Source organism: Halichoerus grypus, chromosome 2 (assembly GCF_964656455.1).
Source record: "Halichoerus grypus chromosome 2, mHalGry1.hap1.1, whole genome shotgun sequence".
In the NCBI taxonomy this organism is placed as follows: Eukaryota; Metazoa; Chordata; class Mammalia; order Carnivora; family Phocidae; genus Halichoerus; species Halichoerus grypus.
Genome location: NC_135713.1, coordinates 166933415 through 166949481, shown reverse-complemented (window position 1 = coordinate 166949481; position 16067 = coordinate 166933415). Strand labels below are relative to the sequence as shown.

General features: G+C 53.8%; 1 protein-coding gene across 12 annotated transcripts in view; it reads right to left on the bottom strand.

The window, feature by feature from the left end:
- The window catches only part of MYO18A (myosin XVIIIA), a 95572-nt gene that overhangs the window by 55258 nt on the left and 24247 nt on the right, over positions 1-16067 (bottom strand). Inside the window, exon 1 of one of the 12 annotated variants that reach the window (XM_078068124.1) lies at positions 7408-7502. The exons of 10 other annotated variants lie outside the window; for them this stretch is intronic. In XM_078068124.1, the coding sequence (XP_077924250.1) occupies positions 7408-7413 (6 nt within the window). In that variant the 5' untranslated portion in view covers positions 7414-7502. Of the gene's footprint in view, positions 1-7407; positions 7503-16067 lie in introns of those variants that run through there. One more of the 12 variants, XM_078068125.1, reaches the window with a different exon arrangement.

Below are 16067 nucleotides of genomic sequence, written 5' to 3'. Positions count from 1 at the left end.
AGGAAGGAAGGATGCCTGAGCTCTGGCTATGCTCGGCCTATGCTCTAGCTGGCCTACGTCAGACGGGAGAGGCAGAGTTGGGAAACCAGCAGCCACCATAATGTATCTGGAAAAAGAACAGACAATGTGGATGCTCTGAAGTTTCCTTCAGTTCTGAGACTGGCTCAGAACAGACCTCAAGGAGCCAGCCCTCAGGCTGAATGAGCCCTCTGCCTGCCCCTCATTAGCATCCCTCCCTCCAAAAGCTCAGACAGTCCTAGTGGATTTCGTTTCTCTTCTTTCCCCAGTCACATGGGAGGATGGGAAAAAGGCAGGTCGGTGCCTTTCTTTCTGGGCACAGTGGGGGTAGGTGGGGGTAGGTGGGGGTAGGTGGGGGTGGGTACACTGGAAGGAGTCCTTGATTCCTAACGGAAAAGATCCTTAGAAACTCGTCCAGAATCACGTTAATTATCCACCTGGCAGAGGGCGGGGGGGCGGGGAGAGGAGGGGAACAACTCTCCATTTGTAACCAGGGTCCCTGGCTACTTTTGAGCTCTGATTAGCAGCGCCTAGGACATTGACCAGCAGGATGGCCACTGAAGTTTTAAAGCTGCATCTTGTCTATAGAGCTATTTTCAATGGGCCGAAGCTTCAAAGTTAGTTCACACTGTTATGGACAGAGGGAAAATGGCAATTATTCCTTAGAGCAGGCTCTGCTACTTTAGAAATTGGGATTGAGGGGCGCCTGGGTGGCTCAGTTGGTTAAACGACTGCCTTCGGCACAGGTCATGATCCTGGAGTCCCGGGATCGAGCCCCACATCGGGCTCCCTGCTCAGCGGGGAGTCTGCTTCTCCCTCTGACCCTCCCCCCTCTCATGTTCTCTCTCTCATTCTCGCTCTCTCTCTCTCAAATAAATAAATAAATAAATTAAAAAAATCTAAAAAAAAAAAAAAGAAATTGGGATTGGAGCAGATAAAGGGAAGGGAGGGGCTGGTGGAGAGGGAATGAGGGGGAGTGGCAGAGTCTAGGTCTGTGCCTAGTGCCCCCCACCATTGCCCATCACTCACCCCCCCCCACGCCCCCAAAGATCACACCATGCATTAGCTCCTGAGCACACAGGTCAGAGGACCATCAAGTGTTTCACAAACCACACAGACTTGCTCATTACTGCACGCAGTGCTGTTAGCTCAGGTTCAGGGATGGCCCAGATTCCAAGTCCATTCCGCATCCCTCACCAGCTCCAATTCTGTCCTCCCTCCAGGGATGCAAGCTGGGGACCCCAAGCGTCCTGCCCAAGTGGTGAAGCCCTGGGGGCAGCGCTGGCTGCCCCCCGAGATGTCTGGGGCACCAAGCCCTGCTCTGAGCTCAGCTCTGGATTTAGCCTGAGGCTGACTCACTGCCACCCCCCGCTTCCCCCCCACCAACCAAGGGCTCTGTCTGTCATAGGCCATTGCCCAGCTGGGGACTGTGCACCGCACAAAGGCACGCCCAGGGCGGCAGCCTGAATCACGCTCTGGAACCCAGGCAGCCAGCTGGCCTGGCTCCTGACTCTTGGCTCCTGTCCTTCTACCCACCATGGTCCAGATGCGGGGAGACCCAGTTCCAGAGGCCTCAGAGCCAAAGCCATTCCCAGCGGCGCCCCCACAGCAGCCCAAGTTCCCAAGGGTGAATCAGAGCAGCAGTGGGGAGGGAAGGGTGTGGAGGGGTTAACTTGGAGGGGCATCAGTGGGACAAAAGGCAGCTCAGCTTACCAGAGGTGGAGCTCAGAGGAAGAGCATGACTCAGCGCAGAAGCCCATCCAGAGAGAAGAGTGAGTTAATGGCCCCCTGGTCATTCTCCCCAGCCCCCCAATACACACACATGCGCCAGTCCATCTCTAGCTCCCAGAGCTCCCTTGCCCAGAGGCCAGACTCCTGCCTGCACACATCATGCCAAGCACATAGGAAAAGCACAAGGATTTTGAGACCCAACTTTCCTTTTGCTCCCAGAAGGCGAACCTTGATGAAAAGGCCATGGCGCCGAAGGTAGCCTGCACCCTGGGTCAGAGAAGACACGGGGGAGGGCAGGGTCGCTCAGGGAATCGGAGTCTTCCTAAACGACCTGCCGGGACAAACACCGTGGGCAACAGGGGACAGGAGGGAGGAAGTGGGGGGGGGACAGATGGCAACGCTCAGACATCAGAGGAGGAGCAAGGAATAAAACACTGGAGGAAAGAGATGACAAGGTGGGGTACAGACCATAGAACTTCCTGCCCTTGGAAGCTGTGTGTCCTTGAATAAGCCAGCTCACCTCTCTGGGCCTCTCTGTAGAATGAGGGGATGGACTAGAGTAGATAATGGCTACAGTCCTTTCCAGGTCTGCACCCTAGGGGTCTGGTAGGGAGAGGCACTCTAGCCTTCAACTCCGTGAACCAAAGGTACGTGCCTGCGAAGGCGTTAACGAAGCTTCTCCAGGACTCTTTGCCTTCTTTGTTTTCTACCGGCCACACACCACTACCCGCCAGGGGCAGGCGGCCTGGAGAACGGCAAAGCCGCCCATTCAATGGGTGAGCAATTAGAACGGGTGCTCTGAGAAGCAACAGGCAGAATCTGCCTCGACCCAGGGAGAGGCTTCATCCAAAGAACCCGTTCAATTCAGTGGAGTTTAAGAACCTGTTCATTCTGAATACTGCTTATCATAAATGACCAGTGAAAAATTAGAGAATTATTTTTAATGTGCTTTGTTGACTTGTCTATTTTATTACCCGGTTCATACGCTAGACTTTGTTTAATTATTTAACCCATTTGGTCTTTGATCTCCTGTGTGTGCAGGGAGGAGTCCATGCATCCCAGGCTGTGAGGACACTAGGCCATTCACACCCGGGCCTGATCCTCTGCACCAGCTCTTGCTTAGGATGATCACTCTGAACGCAAATGTGGGGTTCTCCCCAGAGGAAATTCTCTCTGTGGCTTTGGTGGGGAATCGCCTGGCTATTTCTCCTCTCTTCCTTATCACTGGCTTTTAAAGATTTTAAAGATTTGCTTAGAACGCAGAATAACCTATGTTTAGCCGATACAGAAGAGGTGAGGAACTCAGCCCCAAGGATGGTGTCAAAGTCTCCACCGAGGTCATCCGCCGCCAGAGCTGGGAACGAAAGGCTCTGTGCAACAAGGGGGCCAAGGCCTCTCCTCCCAGACCTGCTCCCTCTAGGGATTTCAGCCGTTTCTGACAACTTCCTTCATGACTGAATGTGGAACACCTACAAGGCAACAGGCCCTGTAAAAGTATTTAACACATATTTTGAAATATAAGTCTTACAACAGCCTCACGACATAGGAATTATTGTTCTCATCTTACTCATGAGGAAAAAGACTCGGAATGAGATTACGCCCCAAAGCTATTAAGTGGTGGAGCTGGGATTTGAACCCAAGTTACTCTGACTGCAAAGCTCCCTGAAAGGCCCCCCTCTTCTGCCGGGCCAGGCTGGGTCAGAGGGGCTGAGTCGTCCTCAGGAGCCAACTCTGGTTAACATACTGTGTCACTGTCAACGTTCAGGAGGTCTGGAGAGGTCTGGATCCGGTTGGATTGACAGTGAGGTGTTTACTAGTGTTCAGTGTGCCCGGAGCAGCTTAGGCTTACAAAGGGAGACCCCACCACGATCCTGCCCCTTGAGGCTCTGTGACCCCCTCTCTGACTACCCTCTCAGGCACTTTTGGCCTAGTCTCCCCCCCCTTTTTTTTTTTTAAAGATTAATTTATTTATTTTAGGGAGAGATAGAGAGTTGGGGGAGGGGCAGAGGGAGAGAGAAACTTAAGCAGACTCCATGCTGAGTGGGAAGCCTGACGTGGGGCTCGAACTCACGACCTGAGCCGAAACCAAGAGTCAGACGCTTAACCAACTGTGCCACCCAGGCGCTCCTCTGGCCTCTTCTCTTGAGGGAGAATGCTCAAGAACACGTACTATGAGCCAGGCACAGTGGCAGGCCCTTCACACTGCCTCATTATTTCATCCTCACAAAAGCCCACTTTCTAGAGGGTAAGGGCCTCGCTGAGGCCTCGCTGGTAGGTGGCAGCACTGGGAATCAGGGTGTGAGCTGTTTGTGTGTCCACAGTGTTCCCTGGACTGTGGTTTCCTCACAGGCAGGACGCGATGTCACCCATCATACTGTGGGCACTTAATAAGGTTCTTTGGCAAACTTCTCATTCCCATCTGGTCTCTTCCCTCAACTGTAAACTGAGGAGAGTAACATTTTGCCAATCCTGATTGCCGGGGATGAGGGGAACACAAGGGAGGTACACTCTCTAAACTTAGCAACAATAAATAGATGGTACACTCGATGCCATGGGGTGGAAGGGAAAGGGCAGGGACACTCTGAAATTGCTGAGTAGCTCTTTGGGAAGCAAGAGTAGCCATAAAATGCATCATCCTCTGGCCCTAGCCATCCCATCTTCAGGAATGTGTAAGCAATGAGCTGATTTAAAGCAAGGAAGAGAAAGGAAAAACCCACAAACCCAGACAAGAGACTTTTAAAGATGTACTCTACGTAAGAGCCCCACATTGGAGGGCGCCTGGGTGGCTCAGTCGTTAAGCGTCTGCCTTCGGCTCAGGTCATGATCCCAGGGTCCTGGGATCGAGCCCCGCATTGGGCTCCCTGCTCCATGGGAAGCCTGTTTCTCCCTTCCCCCCCCCCCCCCCCGCTTGTGTTCCCTCTCTTGCTGTGTCTCTCTCTCTCAAATAAATAAAATCTTAAAAACAAAAAAAAAAAAGAGCCCCACATTGGAAACCACCCAAATGCCTAGTGTTAGGGAAGGGGTAGATGAGCTATGGTACTTGGGTCCAATGCACTGTTACGTTGCCATTTAAACTAACAAATATGTGACCACTGTAACCGTAGGGAAAACTCTACCTAATATCAATCAAAGAAACTAGGACCTGAACAGTAGGCAAACAGTGATCATCATCATCTTGTAAATTAGACACAATAGAGACATTTGGTATTTATTTTGTTATGTATTTGTTACTTACTATTTATTTCTATTTTAAAGATGGCTAAATAGTCAATAAAAAAGAAAAAGCAGAGGAGATAATAGCTGAAAGCATTTGTTCTCAAAGAGGAGAAATCCAAGAAATGTGCTGAGGGACCCATTGATGCTCAGCCTGGGAAGGCTTCCAACACTCAGGGGGCTGGACCAGGCTGCGTTTTACCCTCTGAACAGGACCAGCAAGGACCAGCTGCCCTTAGCCGCCCTTAGCTTACCGTCCTCTGTGCCCCTCACAAGAAGGAATGGGACACAAATGTCCCCAGGAGAAGCTTTCCACCCACCAGGCTCCCCACTGGCATGGAGTACCCAGGCTGGGAGGAACGCATCGAGGCTCTGGTGTCCACGCAGATATCCACACACTGGGAGCCCGCAAGGGAAGGGGGGAAGAGGAAGAGGAGATCCTCCTGTCTGTGACGTAGGGAACTCGGCACCTCTCCCCTCTGCTAACACTTGTGCACGTTCAGAGAAAAAAGAGGCATGGCATCCTCCTCCCTCTCCCTTCCCGTTCTGAGGAGCAGAGAGTAGCTCCTAGGAGACCCTCTTCCTACCAGTCCCACCCTAGCACCTACTTATCTAAGGACGGGGTGGGGGTGGGGGTGGGGGTGGGGGATGAAGGCCTAGGGAAGAAAGCACAGCAGTAACAACCAACCTTTACTAAGCATGTCTTAAATGCCAGGCACCGTGCTGCATCCTCTACAGCATGACCTCATTTAATCTCCACAACAGTCCTCTAAAGGACATACTAGTGCGATTCCTACTTTACAAACGAGCAAAAGGAAGCTCAGAAATGACCTGGCCAAGGCCTCAGAGCAGCAAGCGGTAAATCAGAACTCACACCCAGGTCTGTCCTCCAGCAAGAACCTCCTGGGCTCACTTTAAGGGGTGGAAGCCAGCCCTGCCCCGCCTCCCTCGGTCCACCTGCACTGTTGAACTTCCATGACATCATCGGCCAGAATAACAGCTCGGAGGGAAAGCAGGGGTTTCCGGAGATGACCTGCCCTTCCACCACGACCCGAATAAGCTTTGCACGGAGCTGCCTCTGCAGGGAGTGGCCTGAAGGCCATGCTGCCAGCCAGAGGAGGAGGGGGACAAGAGCTTGGCAGGGCCACCCTGGCCCCTTGGGTCCAGCCTCCAGTGAGAGCCCTCCCCCAGCCCGGGGCGGAAGAGAAAGCGGCCGAGTGCCTGCTGTCACTGTGGGCCAGGCCAGCCTGGAGGAAGCAGGTGCACTGGAATGGCTTCCTGCTGCCGTGAAGTTGCACACAGGCCCGGGGTTCCTCCTCCAACGGCTGGACCCGCCGGAGGCCTCCCTCCCTCCCCCGGGGACCCTCGCTGCCCCTCTGCCGGGCCCATTGCCATCTGCCTCGCCATCATCATGCATCCCCCCCAAATCTTCAACCTAGTACTGGTGGCCCAGGGGCCCCCCGGGGTGGAGTGGGGTGGGGTGGGGCGGGGCGGGGAGGACGCCCGACCAGGAAGCACCCACCTCGCAGGGCGAGGAGTCTCTCTGGCCCCAGCCCCAGCTACCGACACACACCTGAGCACTGGCGCCAGTTCTGTGGCTGGGACGGGGCACGGGGAGAGACAAATGCTTGTGGGCACGTCGCAGGCTCTCGGTAGACCTCCGTGCTGGGCCAGCCCACACGCTGCCAAGTGCTGACACGACCGAAAACCTGACCCTCGGTGGTAGCCGGGAGGGGTTGGCGTGGGGGGGAAACGGAACGACTGAAAGGCAGCTATGTCTCTCCTCACTTGCTTTTTTAAGGAACTTACTCTTCTGAAGTAATCTCTGCTGAAAATGAGACCTACAGACAGTCAGGGCATCCCCGAGATGCCATCCGTGCCCCTTCCAAGTGTCCGATCCACAGAAATGCAGGAGGCCATGCTGAGTCCACTCGTGGCCCCCCGGACAACTCGAGGGACCACCCCTCTCCAGCGCCTTTCTCTTGCCTACCGGGAGGACGAAGGGCGGAGGGCCACATTGGCAACACAAAGCAGGAACAAGACTTCCCAAGGTCCGGGAGGTACTGGGGTTCCCGACCTCAGAAGAAAATAGCGTTTTAAGGAATGAGGGCCTCAAGCACTAATGGTCTGCGGGGAAGGCGTGTCACAGCTTGTGGACAAGCTGATGCAGTCCCAGGACACCGAGGTTTAGAAAACGGTGCCCCCTCCCAAACTCCCAAAGTCATGAGTCAGGCCCAGGAGGGCCTTGCCTCTGAGGTATTGGGAGGCTGCCTGAGCTGGATGATTCCCTCCCCACCAAGAAGCTCAGAGAGGGGCCCCAAGGCACCTCCCCCCTCCTTCAGCCACATCTGGGGAAATAAGAAAAAGGCCCCTCCTTTCGGAAAGGAGGAACCGGCATGAGGAGCCGGGGACATTTCCGGGGTGGGGGGTCAGAGGGACACTCACCCGCATGGCCTGGCCTGGAGCAACCAGGAGCAAGGATTCTCCTCTCCGATGCTGCTCCGTTAGCAGCTCAAAATAGCACTGGCTGCAGCCCCGCCCCTGTTCCCCTCCCGCTCCCCAGGCCCCTCCCGCCAGGGCCGCAGCTGCCCAACCCTGGGGAGCCGGTCCCAGACAGTGAGTGGCGTCCAGGACTGCAGTACCAGGTACTCCGGGATGGAGACGGTAACACAGCGCGTGGGGAAGGGGAAGAGGAGGCACGGAGAGTGAGGGCACGGGTGGGGGGCAGGAGGTGTTGGAGGGTTAGGGGCAAAGGACAGGGAGGGTGGGACTTTCCTCCTGACACACATCCGGGCTCCTGGACAGCTGAGCTGATATGGCCCCTAAAAATAGCAGAGGAATTTGAGACCTGCAGCCCCCGGCCCCACAGGCCAGGATTAAGACAAGCACATGTGCGTTCACACACACACACACACACACACACACGTGCACGCGCGCACGCACACACAAGCACACACGCACACACAAGTGCACCATCATGCATGAACACTCAATCACAGCACAGTGTTCTGGAGAACACACAAATCACAAGCTCACCCCAGCCATCTAATTACTGCGGCAGAGGCCAAGGAAACCACTAACGTCACATCCAATCCGATACACAGGGCCTGCTGCACGCTATGCCCAAATAGCAGCCACGCAGCCATCCTGGACGAGTCTGGCAGGCATAGAGCCCCACACGATCCGTCTGAGGCCCACTGGGGCTGCCTCGCCGGAAAGCCAGTGAGGACATGCAAGGAATCAACTGCACTTTCTGTGTGTACATCCCTCACCCCACACAGCCAGAGACTGCGCAGGCAGAGGAGGGTGTGGTGGGTGGGCCTTGGCCCTGCAGAGGAAATCGTGGTGTCTGGCCAATGAGCAAGGGCTGCCGTAACAAGCCAGTGCTCCTCGTGAAGAGAAAGCCCGTCCCTGCTCTTCGGGGAGTACCACGGGATGCCCAGATCGGGGCTGGGGACCCCCCCAAAGAGGCTGAAATGGGAGCCAGGGGCAGGTGGGAAGGAGCCAAAAGAGGCCTTTTGAAGCTGTCTCAGAAGCTGTCAGCTCTGCAGAAAGAAGGAAGCTGGCCTGTCTTTTCCTCTCCAGGAAAAGAAAAGGCGGGGTGGGGGGGGGTTGGGAAGGCCTGGAACAGAGCTGTAGCCCAACCAGTGTCCAACGAGGGTGGCTGGAGACCCCCAGGCCTACCACCCCGCCAGTCCTGTGAGCCCGGTGGGTCCTGTAGACACCATGACTTTCTCTGAGAAGAGGCTGGTAAGCACTGCCTGAGAGGACCGAAGCCCAGCGCTGCGTCCCCCCTCCCCCCACACACACCATACAGGCAGAACCACATGTGGCCATGAGGATGTGGGGCTCCTGCCTCGGCTTTCTAGGCACTGGTGTGTCTTCCCAGGGAGACGGTCTGGCCCTTCCGGGGCATGTGCTGTGTCAGAGATCTTCACATCCCCGGGCCTTTCTTGACACACTGGGGCCAACCTCAGCTGCAGACTGAAATCCCCCGTGGGACTCCAAAAATACTGATGCCTGAATCCCATCCCTTCCCCCTAGTCTCTGATTTAATTGGTCCGGGAGGGAAGGCTGGGCACTAGGATTCATAAGAGCTCCCCCCAGGTGATTCTTATAAATAGCCAAGGTTGAGCACTGCTCAATTTGAAGGCAACATAAGGCCTGGAGCAGAGGTTAAATCCTTTGTTAAATCACTGAGTGCCTGAATAAATGAATGAATGAATGAGTGAATGAATGAAGGACTTAGCTGTATGACCACGGGCCTGTGACTTACACAGCCCTCATCTGCAAAACGAGGGTTTTGCCCGCAGTGACTCTTTGGCATGGTCAGTATGTGACCGGTAAAATCTCAGTGAGCAAAAGGGTTTGGTTCTCAAAGTGCGGTCCCCAGGGCACCTGGGTGGCTCAGTCGTTAAGCGTCTGCCTTCGGCTCAGGTCATCATCCCAGGGTCCTGGGATCGAGTCCCGCATCGGGCTCCCTGCTCGGCGGGAAGCCTGCTTCTCCCTCTCCCACTCCCCCTGCTTGTGTTCCTGCTCTCGCTATCTCTCTCTCTGTCAAATAAATAAATAAAATCTAAAAAAAAAAAGTGCGGTCCCCAGACCAGCAACCCCTCCCCGCTCCAGACCTACTGACTCAGAAACTCTGGAGATGGGGCCTAGCACCTGTGCTTCAGCCAGCCCTCCAGGTGATTCGGAGAGCCGCTGCTTTAAAGGAATTATTCGTGGTGTACCGTGGTCAACAGAGAGACCTCCCGGTCCAGCCAGCCTGGTTCAATCGTGGCTTGTCCATGCGGTAAGCCACACAACTGAACTGAACTGTGATTTCGTCAGCTGTGCAAGGCGGGCAGCGATAGTACCTACCACTAGGTTATTGTAGGCATCAAATGAATTAGTGCTTGCTCCAGGGACCATGTCTAACACAAAAGTTTTCAATAAACTTATTTGAAAAAAAGAAGTTTTCAGTAGTTTTAACTATTATTATCTATCTGTGATCATCGGCAGGGGGGAGAAAAGAAAAGCATCATAAGCAACATTTCCAGGTAACTGAAGACTATCCCCTTGAAGGGGCAAAATATTTTCTATTTTAAGTAGTTTTCTAAATCCTATGACTAATTTATAAATCATAAAAACAGACATTTTATAGATTCTCTTCTAAGTAAAACACTCTGAACCCATCTCAAACATCTCCAATTCTGAGCTTCCTCTCTTGAACCCACCTCGTTTCCATCCTGGATGTACTGGGGGGCACATCATGCCCCCTGTGAGGACTCTGGACCTCCCAGCCTGGCTCCTGTCCTACTAAATGCCCCTGGCCACTCTCAAAGGCCACCAGCCCTGTCCTAGGCGCTGCAGCAACCTGCGGCCTCGCTCCAGGCCCATGTTGGGAAGGCCAGATGCCCTCTGTGTCCGCGTATCTGCTTAATTCTCTTGTCCCCTCCCCCGTCGGGCCATCAGCTGTCACTCCGCCTGTCAGAGCGGGCCTGTCCCCAATAGTCTCACTTCCTTCGAATAAGCAGTTTTTGCCAAAGGCTAGAAAACCAGATAACCAAGCCTGATGTCACAGAGTCCAGAGGAGAGCAAGTAGATTACCAGAGAGCCACTCTCCTGTGAGCAAATGGCCTGGGTTTTCACCCACAGACTTACTGTCCTCTGTTTCAGCTGCCTGAGGGCCTTCTAGGCCCACCTTCCATTCAGCAGTGCTCTGGAAGATGACTTCTGGGTGACCAAGGTGTCACTTTACCCTCAGAGTCTTGTTCTGAATTATTAGTCACCATGTGTGGGTCCACTCCTCTTTTCTATTCAGACGACTAGATCCTGTCAGTTCTGTCTCTGAGTTGACTCGTGTTACTGATGGAGATCATCTTTTTCCCTCGGCGACAAGGGCAAGCCTCGTCATTCAGAGGGGAAACCTGAGGCCCTGGCCACTCATTCAGCATCACACACAGCCACACACACAGTCCCTCTGCTGCCCAAAGGTTGGTGTTGCCTCAGGGCCTGGCCCGTGTCTCCAGTAAACCCAACCTATGACCCCAGGGGGCCAAGCAGTCACTCCCAGCCAGCCCACCCCCAGCCCCCGGGGCCCGCCTCCTGCCATTTCCCTTTCCCCTTCTCCCTCCATCTCCCTCTACGCAGCACGCCTTGCTCTCACTTTCTCAGGCAGATCTTCCCACGTCCCTGCCCTAATCACCACCAGAGTATTTACTTATAAATGCCTCTCTCCCTTGCCCAACCCTCCCATCTGTCAAGGTCCATGTCAAGTCTCACCTCCTTTATTACGCCTTCCCTAGACCCCAAGGCCTGCCTGGTGACATAGTGGAAAGAGCACACACCCGCACTCAGACTCTCAGACTCGCAGTCAGACTCGCAGTCAGGCACACCTGGGTCTGAATCCCAGCTCGGCGTCTTTCTTGCTGTCTGACCTAAGAGAAAGTTATTCAGCTTCTCAGAGTCTCCAGTGTCTTGCCTTATAAGGGTATACCTACTTTACGGGGTTGTGAGAATTTAAAGAGATAGTAGACGTAAAGCACCTGCCATTAGGCCTGGCAAACCATAGGTAGTGATTAAATTATTATCAAAAACCATGGTCCTCACTGTCTATACCTAGATATCACCACATACACATGGCAGTTCTTTTGTATACCTAATACCGAGCTCTGCTAGATACAATGGCATCTGCATGGATACTATATGGATTTAGATTCGAAAGTCACTAGGCACACAGTAGGTGCTCGGTAAGTATCCACCGGATTTAACTAAACATCTGAAAGGTACCGTGAGATACACTGGGTGGGACACAACAGGGAAAAAAGGGATATCCAGATACAGTCACAACTTCAGCTACTCTGCTCTCCCACGTTGGTGGTGGTGTGCGGTGAGTGAGAGGTCCTTAGCTCTGTGCCCGGGCCCGGCAGGGTGGCTAAGCACAGCGGGGTGGCTACACAGGAGGCTCTGAGGAGTGAAGGAAGTCATTCCCATATTCACCTAGCAGTCATGTGCAATACCTCAAGGTGAACACTGTGGGGAAGCACAATGCCTGCTTCTTTTTCTGTCTCCTCACAACTAGACTATGAGCTTCTTGAGGCAGAGGTGGTATGTTTGTTGTCCACGGTTGTCCCCTGCACCCACCTAGCACTGGGCCCTGCTCAGAGACAGTGCTCGATACATGAGTGAGCGAGCGATTAAAACAAGACGAAGCAGACATAGTCCCTGGCCTCACCAAACATACAGACCCGAAGAAGAGATAACAAATGCACCCAAAGAATTAGAGAGGAGGGAGGAAGGGAATTCCAGGGTAAAGGACTAGAATAATAGAAGGCAAGGAGTTGGGAAAGCATGAAACTGGATGAAGTGTAGGACACAGATAGGTAAACAAAGAGAGACAAAGCTGGAAAGGTCAGTGGGGCCAGATCATGCCACAGTGGACAGGTGTGGTTTCAGCTGCCCACGATCCATTCCTCCATCCTCTGCTTACAGCACCCCAATTTCCCCCTGGGGACCTACCCCAGCACAGGACTTGAGTCTGGCCCATGAGCGTGTCATATCCCCGGACTATAGGGATTAGTTCATGAAAGGCATATGACCCAATCAGTATCAAGGCCATAGAATGAAATGGGAATTATTGAAAGAATCACACTTCTTAGGGCGCCTGGGTGGCTCAGTTGTTAAAGCGTCTGCCTTCGGCTCAGGTCGTGATCCCAGGGTCCTGGGATCGAGCCCCGCATCGGGCCCCCTGCTCCGTGGGAAGCCTGCTTCTTCCTCTCCCACTCCCCCTGCTTGTGTTCCCTTTCTAGCTGTGACTCCCTCTGTCAAATAAATAAATAAAATCTTTAAATAAATAAATAAATAAATAAAAAGAATCGCCCTTCTTTTCCCACAAGACCTGAACCTGGTGCTATGCCATTTTGCCACCATTTGTCTGAGGACCAAGCCAGCACGGAAGATGAACTGAGAGACAGAAAAGGCCTGGGTTCTAGATAAAGCTGAGCCTATAACCAGTTCTACCCGCTGCATGTTTCAGATGTTTGAGCCCACGCGTTTCTTCTTTTTAAACCAGGTCAGCTGGGCTCCGTCACTTGCAACTGAAAGGGCGGTACCTGAGGACAAAAGTGAGGTAAGCAGCCTAAGGACAAAGTGGGCATATTCTGAGCACTAGCCACGGGTCAGGGACAGCGCAACTTGTTTTCCTCACAAAACCCTGAGAGGTGAGTGCCGCTGAAAGAGGAATGGTGGTTTGGGAAACTGAGGCTTATAGAGGTTAAATAACTTGCCTGCAACCACACAGATAGTGATTGGCAAGGCCAGGGTGGGGACTCTAGTCATTCTGACTCCAGAGCCCTGCCCCTTCCACTCTGCCTCCTGCCTGGAAAACAGTGGGAGTCATAGCAGGTTTCTGGAGAGTGAAGGGGCATGATTAAACCCAGGCTTTAGGAATGCTGATCTAACAGAAGGATGCTGGGAAGCAAAGGATGCTGGAAGCTGAAAGACCACTGGAAGTCAAGATGATGGCCAGAGGAAAGATGTGTGTGTGTGTGTGTGTGTGTGGGAGGGGGGGTCTGCCCTATTCTGCAGTGGGAAGAGAAGGTGATGCAAGACAGAGACTTGGTGGCTACAGGGGAGGCTATGAAATGGGCACGAAGTTGGGGGAGGGGTGGCGGTCGGGAAGATCTAAAGCCTCCAAGGTTTCAAGCTGTCAAGATTTTAAGAGAACAGTCTGAAGCCACTATCCCAAACAGGAATGTCAGATGGAGGCTGATTCAGAAGGAGACAGCTTGAAAAACACTGAACCTGGCGTTCTACTTAACATCTTAAAAGAATACTCCTCTGACCCTTTGTCTCTCTAGATTCTCTTTAAATCAAAACTCCTTTTAAAAAAGGCGTGGATGGGGGCGCCTGGGTGGCTCAGTCGTTAAGCGTCTGCCTTCGGCTCAGGTCATGATCCCAGACCGAGCCCCGCATCGGGCTCCCTGCTCCACGGGAAGCCTGCTTCTCCCTCTCCCACTCCCCCTGCTTGTGTTCCCTCTCTCGCTGTGTCTCTCTCTGTCAAATAAATAAATAAAATCTTTAAAAAAAAAAATAAAGCCGTGGATGGATACTTATCATATAGTGTTTCTATAATTACTAATTTGCAATGTATAAAATGTCATTAATAGAACTCCTTATTTAGGGAAGTTAGGGGGCATGCGTCGTTTCAGGGGGGTGATGAAAAGTGCAAGCCCAGGGCTGGGCCCAGACATTCCTGTCCCCGAAGCGATCGACGGCCGCGGCCCGTGGGAGCCGGCGGTCTCGGCGGGTGGGAGCCGGGTCAGCCCCAGGCCCGAGCCCCGGCCGCGCTTCCGGGCCCGGCCCACCAGCCGGCTGACGCAGGGGCGGAGCCGGGGAGGGGCCAGCTCCCGCACAGGCGCAGTGCGCCCGGAGCCACAGGACGCACCCGCCCTGCAGCGCCTCCGGAGCCCGGCAGAGGGCGGCCGCCCCCTTCTCGCCCGCCCCGGCCGCCGAAGCCGCGGGATTTCACCTCCGAGGGCTGGCGTCCAGGCCACGCCCCCAAGAGGCGTCCCCCGGGAGCTCGAGACCGAGGGGGCTGCCGCGGCAAGATGGCCTCTCGCTTTATCGTGGAAGGGTACGGCGAGAAGGGGCAGCGCTGAGCTCGGCGCCGCCTTTGTTTTAATCACCGCTCCTTCCCCCCAACCCCAGACAGCCCCTGCATATAGTGGGCACTCAATAAATGCTTATTGATGGAATAAAAGGGATGAGTGAATGAATAACTGAATAAACAGAAGACTCGGGGACGCTTGGAACCTGTGTGCTGGGAGGAGGTCTGGGACTAGCAGTCTAGGAAAGTCGGGGGAAGGGGGGGCGCCCCAGATCACTGCCCCCACTATCACTGAGGCTTAGGGCTCGGCACTCCCCCCAGCCCCTGCCTTAGCACACTCAAGGGTTTGCTCAGAGCCTGGTGACACCACAACATCTCACGGGCTCAGAGCCAAGGGGTGACATCTGGGCTCGCCCTCTCTGCTAAGACTAGGAGTCTGTCCCCTCAGAGTCAGATCCTGGCTGCCTGCAGAGACCACTCCAGTAGGTCTGCTGCTCCCCGAGGACGCTCAGCTGCGGGGGATTTCCTCGTGGCCCCTGGGGATTTCCAAACTGCCTCTGCTTCGCCAAGCTCCCACAAGGCCCAAAGCCAAGGGCCGGCCTTGACAAAATCCTCCAGACCCCTGCCCAAATCCCACCCAGACTTGGTTCACTTCTGAGTCTACCAAATGTACCACATACACAATATTCCCATCCCCAACCCCCTCTGGCAGACATGAGAGAATAAGCATAATGAACTATTGTTCTCTTTTTCACATAAACGACAACTCTTTTCTATTTCCAGAGAAGAAAAAAAAAGGAAAGCTAGTTTAAGGGTCAGCCACACGAATTTAAATAAAACATCAGTAAGGTGTTCCTGGGTGTGAGAACTGGAAACCTGTGGTGCTTATTCTCAGAGTCAGGGAGGCTGCTTTAGACAAGCCTCGGGTTCCTCCAAACACTGGACACTCAATACACATTTGAGGATCTGTGTGTTCACCTCTGGAGGCCCTGATTGGGCCTGTTTCTAGAATCCTTTAAAAAGAAAGCTCAAACTCAATCTCCATAGAAGTAGGAAGGGTGAAGCAAAAGCTTCTCCTTTTCCTACCAACCTACCACCTCCACATTAACAGCCTTGGCCAAATCCACTGGGGCGTGTGAGCACCTGTGTTACAAGGCTGGGCAGAAAACATGCTTGGCAAGGTGGGGAAGCGCTGCCCCAGTTGTGGAGGCACATAGCCAGGGACCTGTCGGCCCTGGGGCATCAGGATTCCAGAGTTGGTGAAGCGTAGAAATTGCCAGAGAGGACAAGCCTTCCTTCTTGAGAGGAAGGGAAAATGCCACCATCCCCAGCCTCACCAGGGGGACTGCAAGAGGAGAGAAGCCTTCAAGAGCACCCCACCATTTTTTTTCCGAGAGCTATCTGGCGCTGCACTGTTCAATGCAGTAAGCACTAGCCATGTGTGGCTACTTAAATTTAAGTTAAATCGAAACAATGGGAATACTTCTGATTAAATTCAAACAAAAGAAGTTTT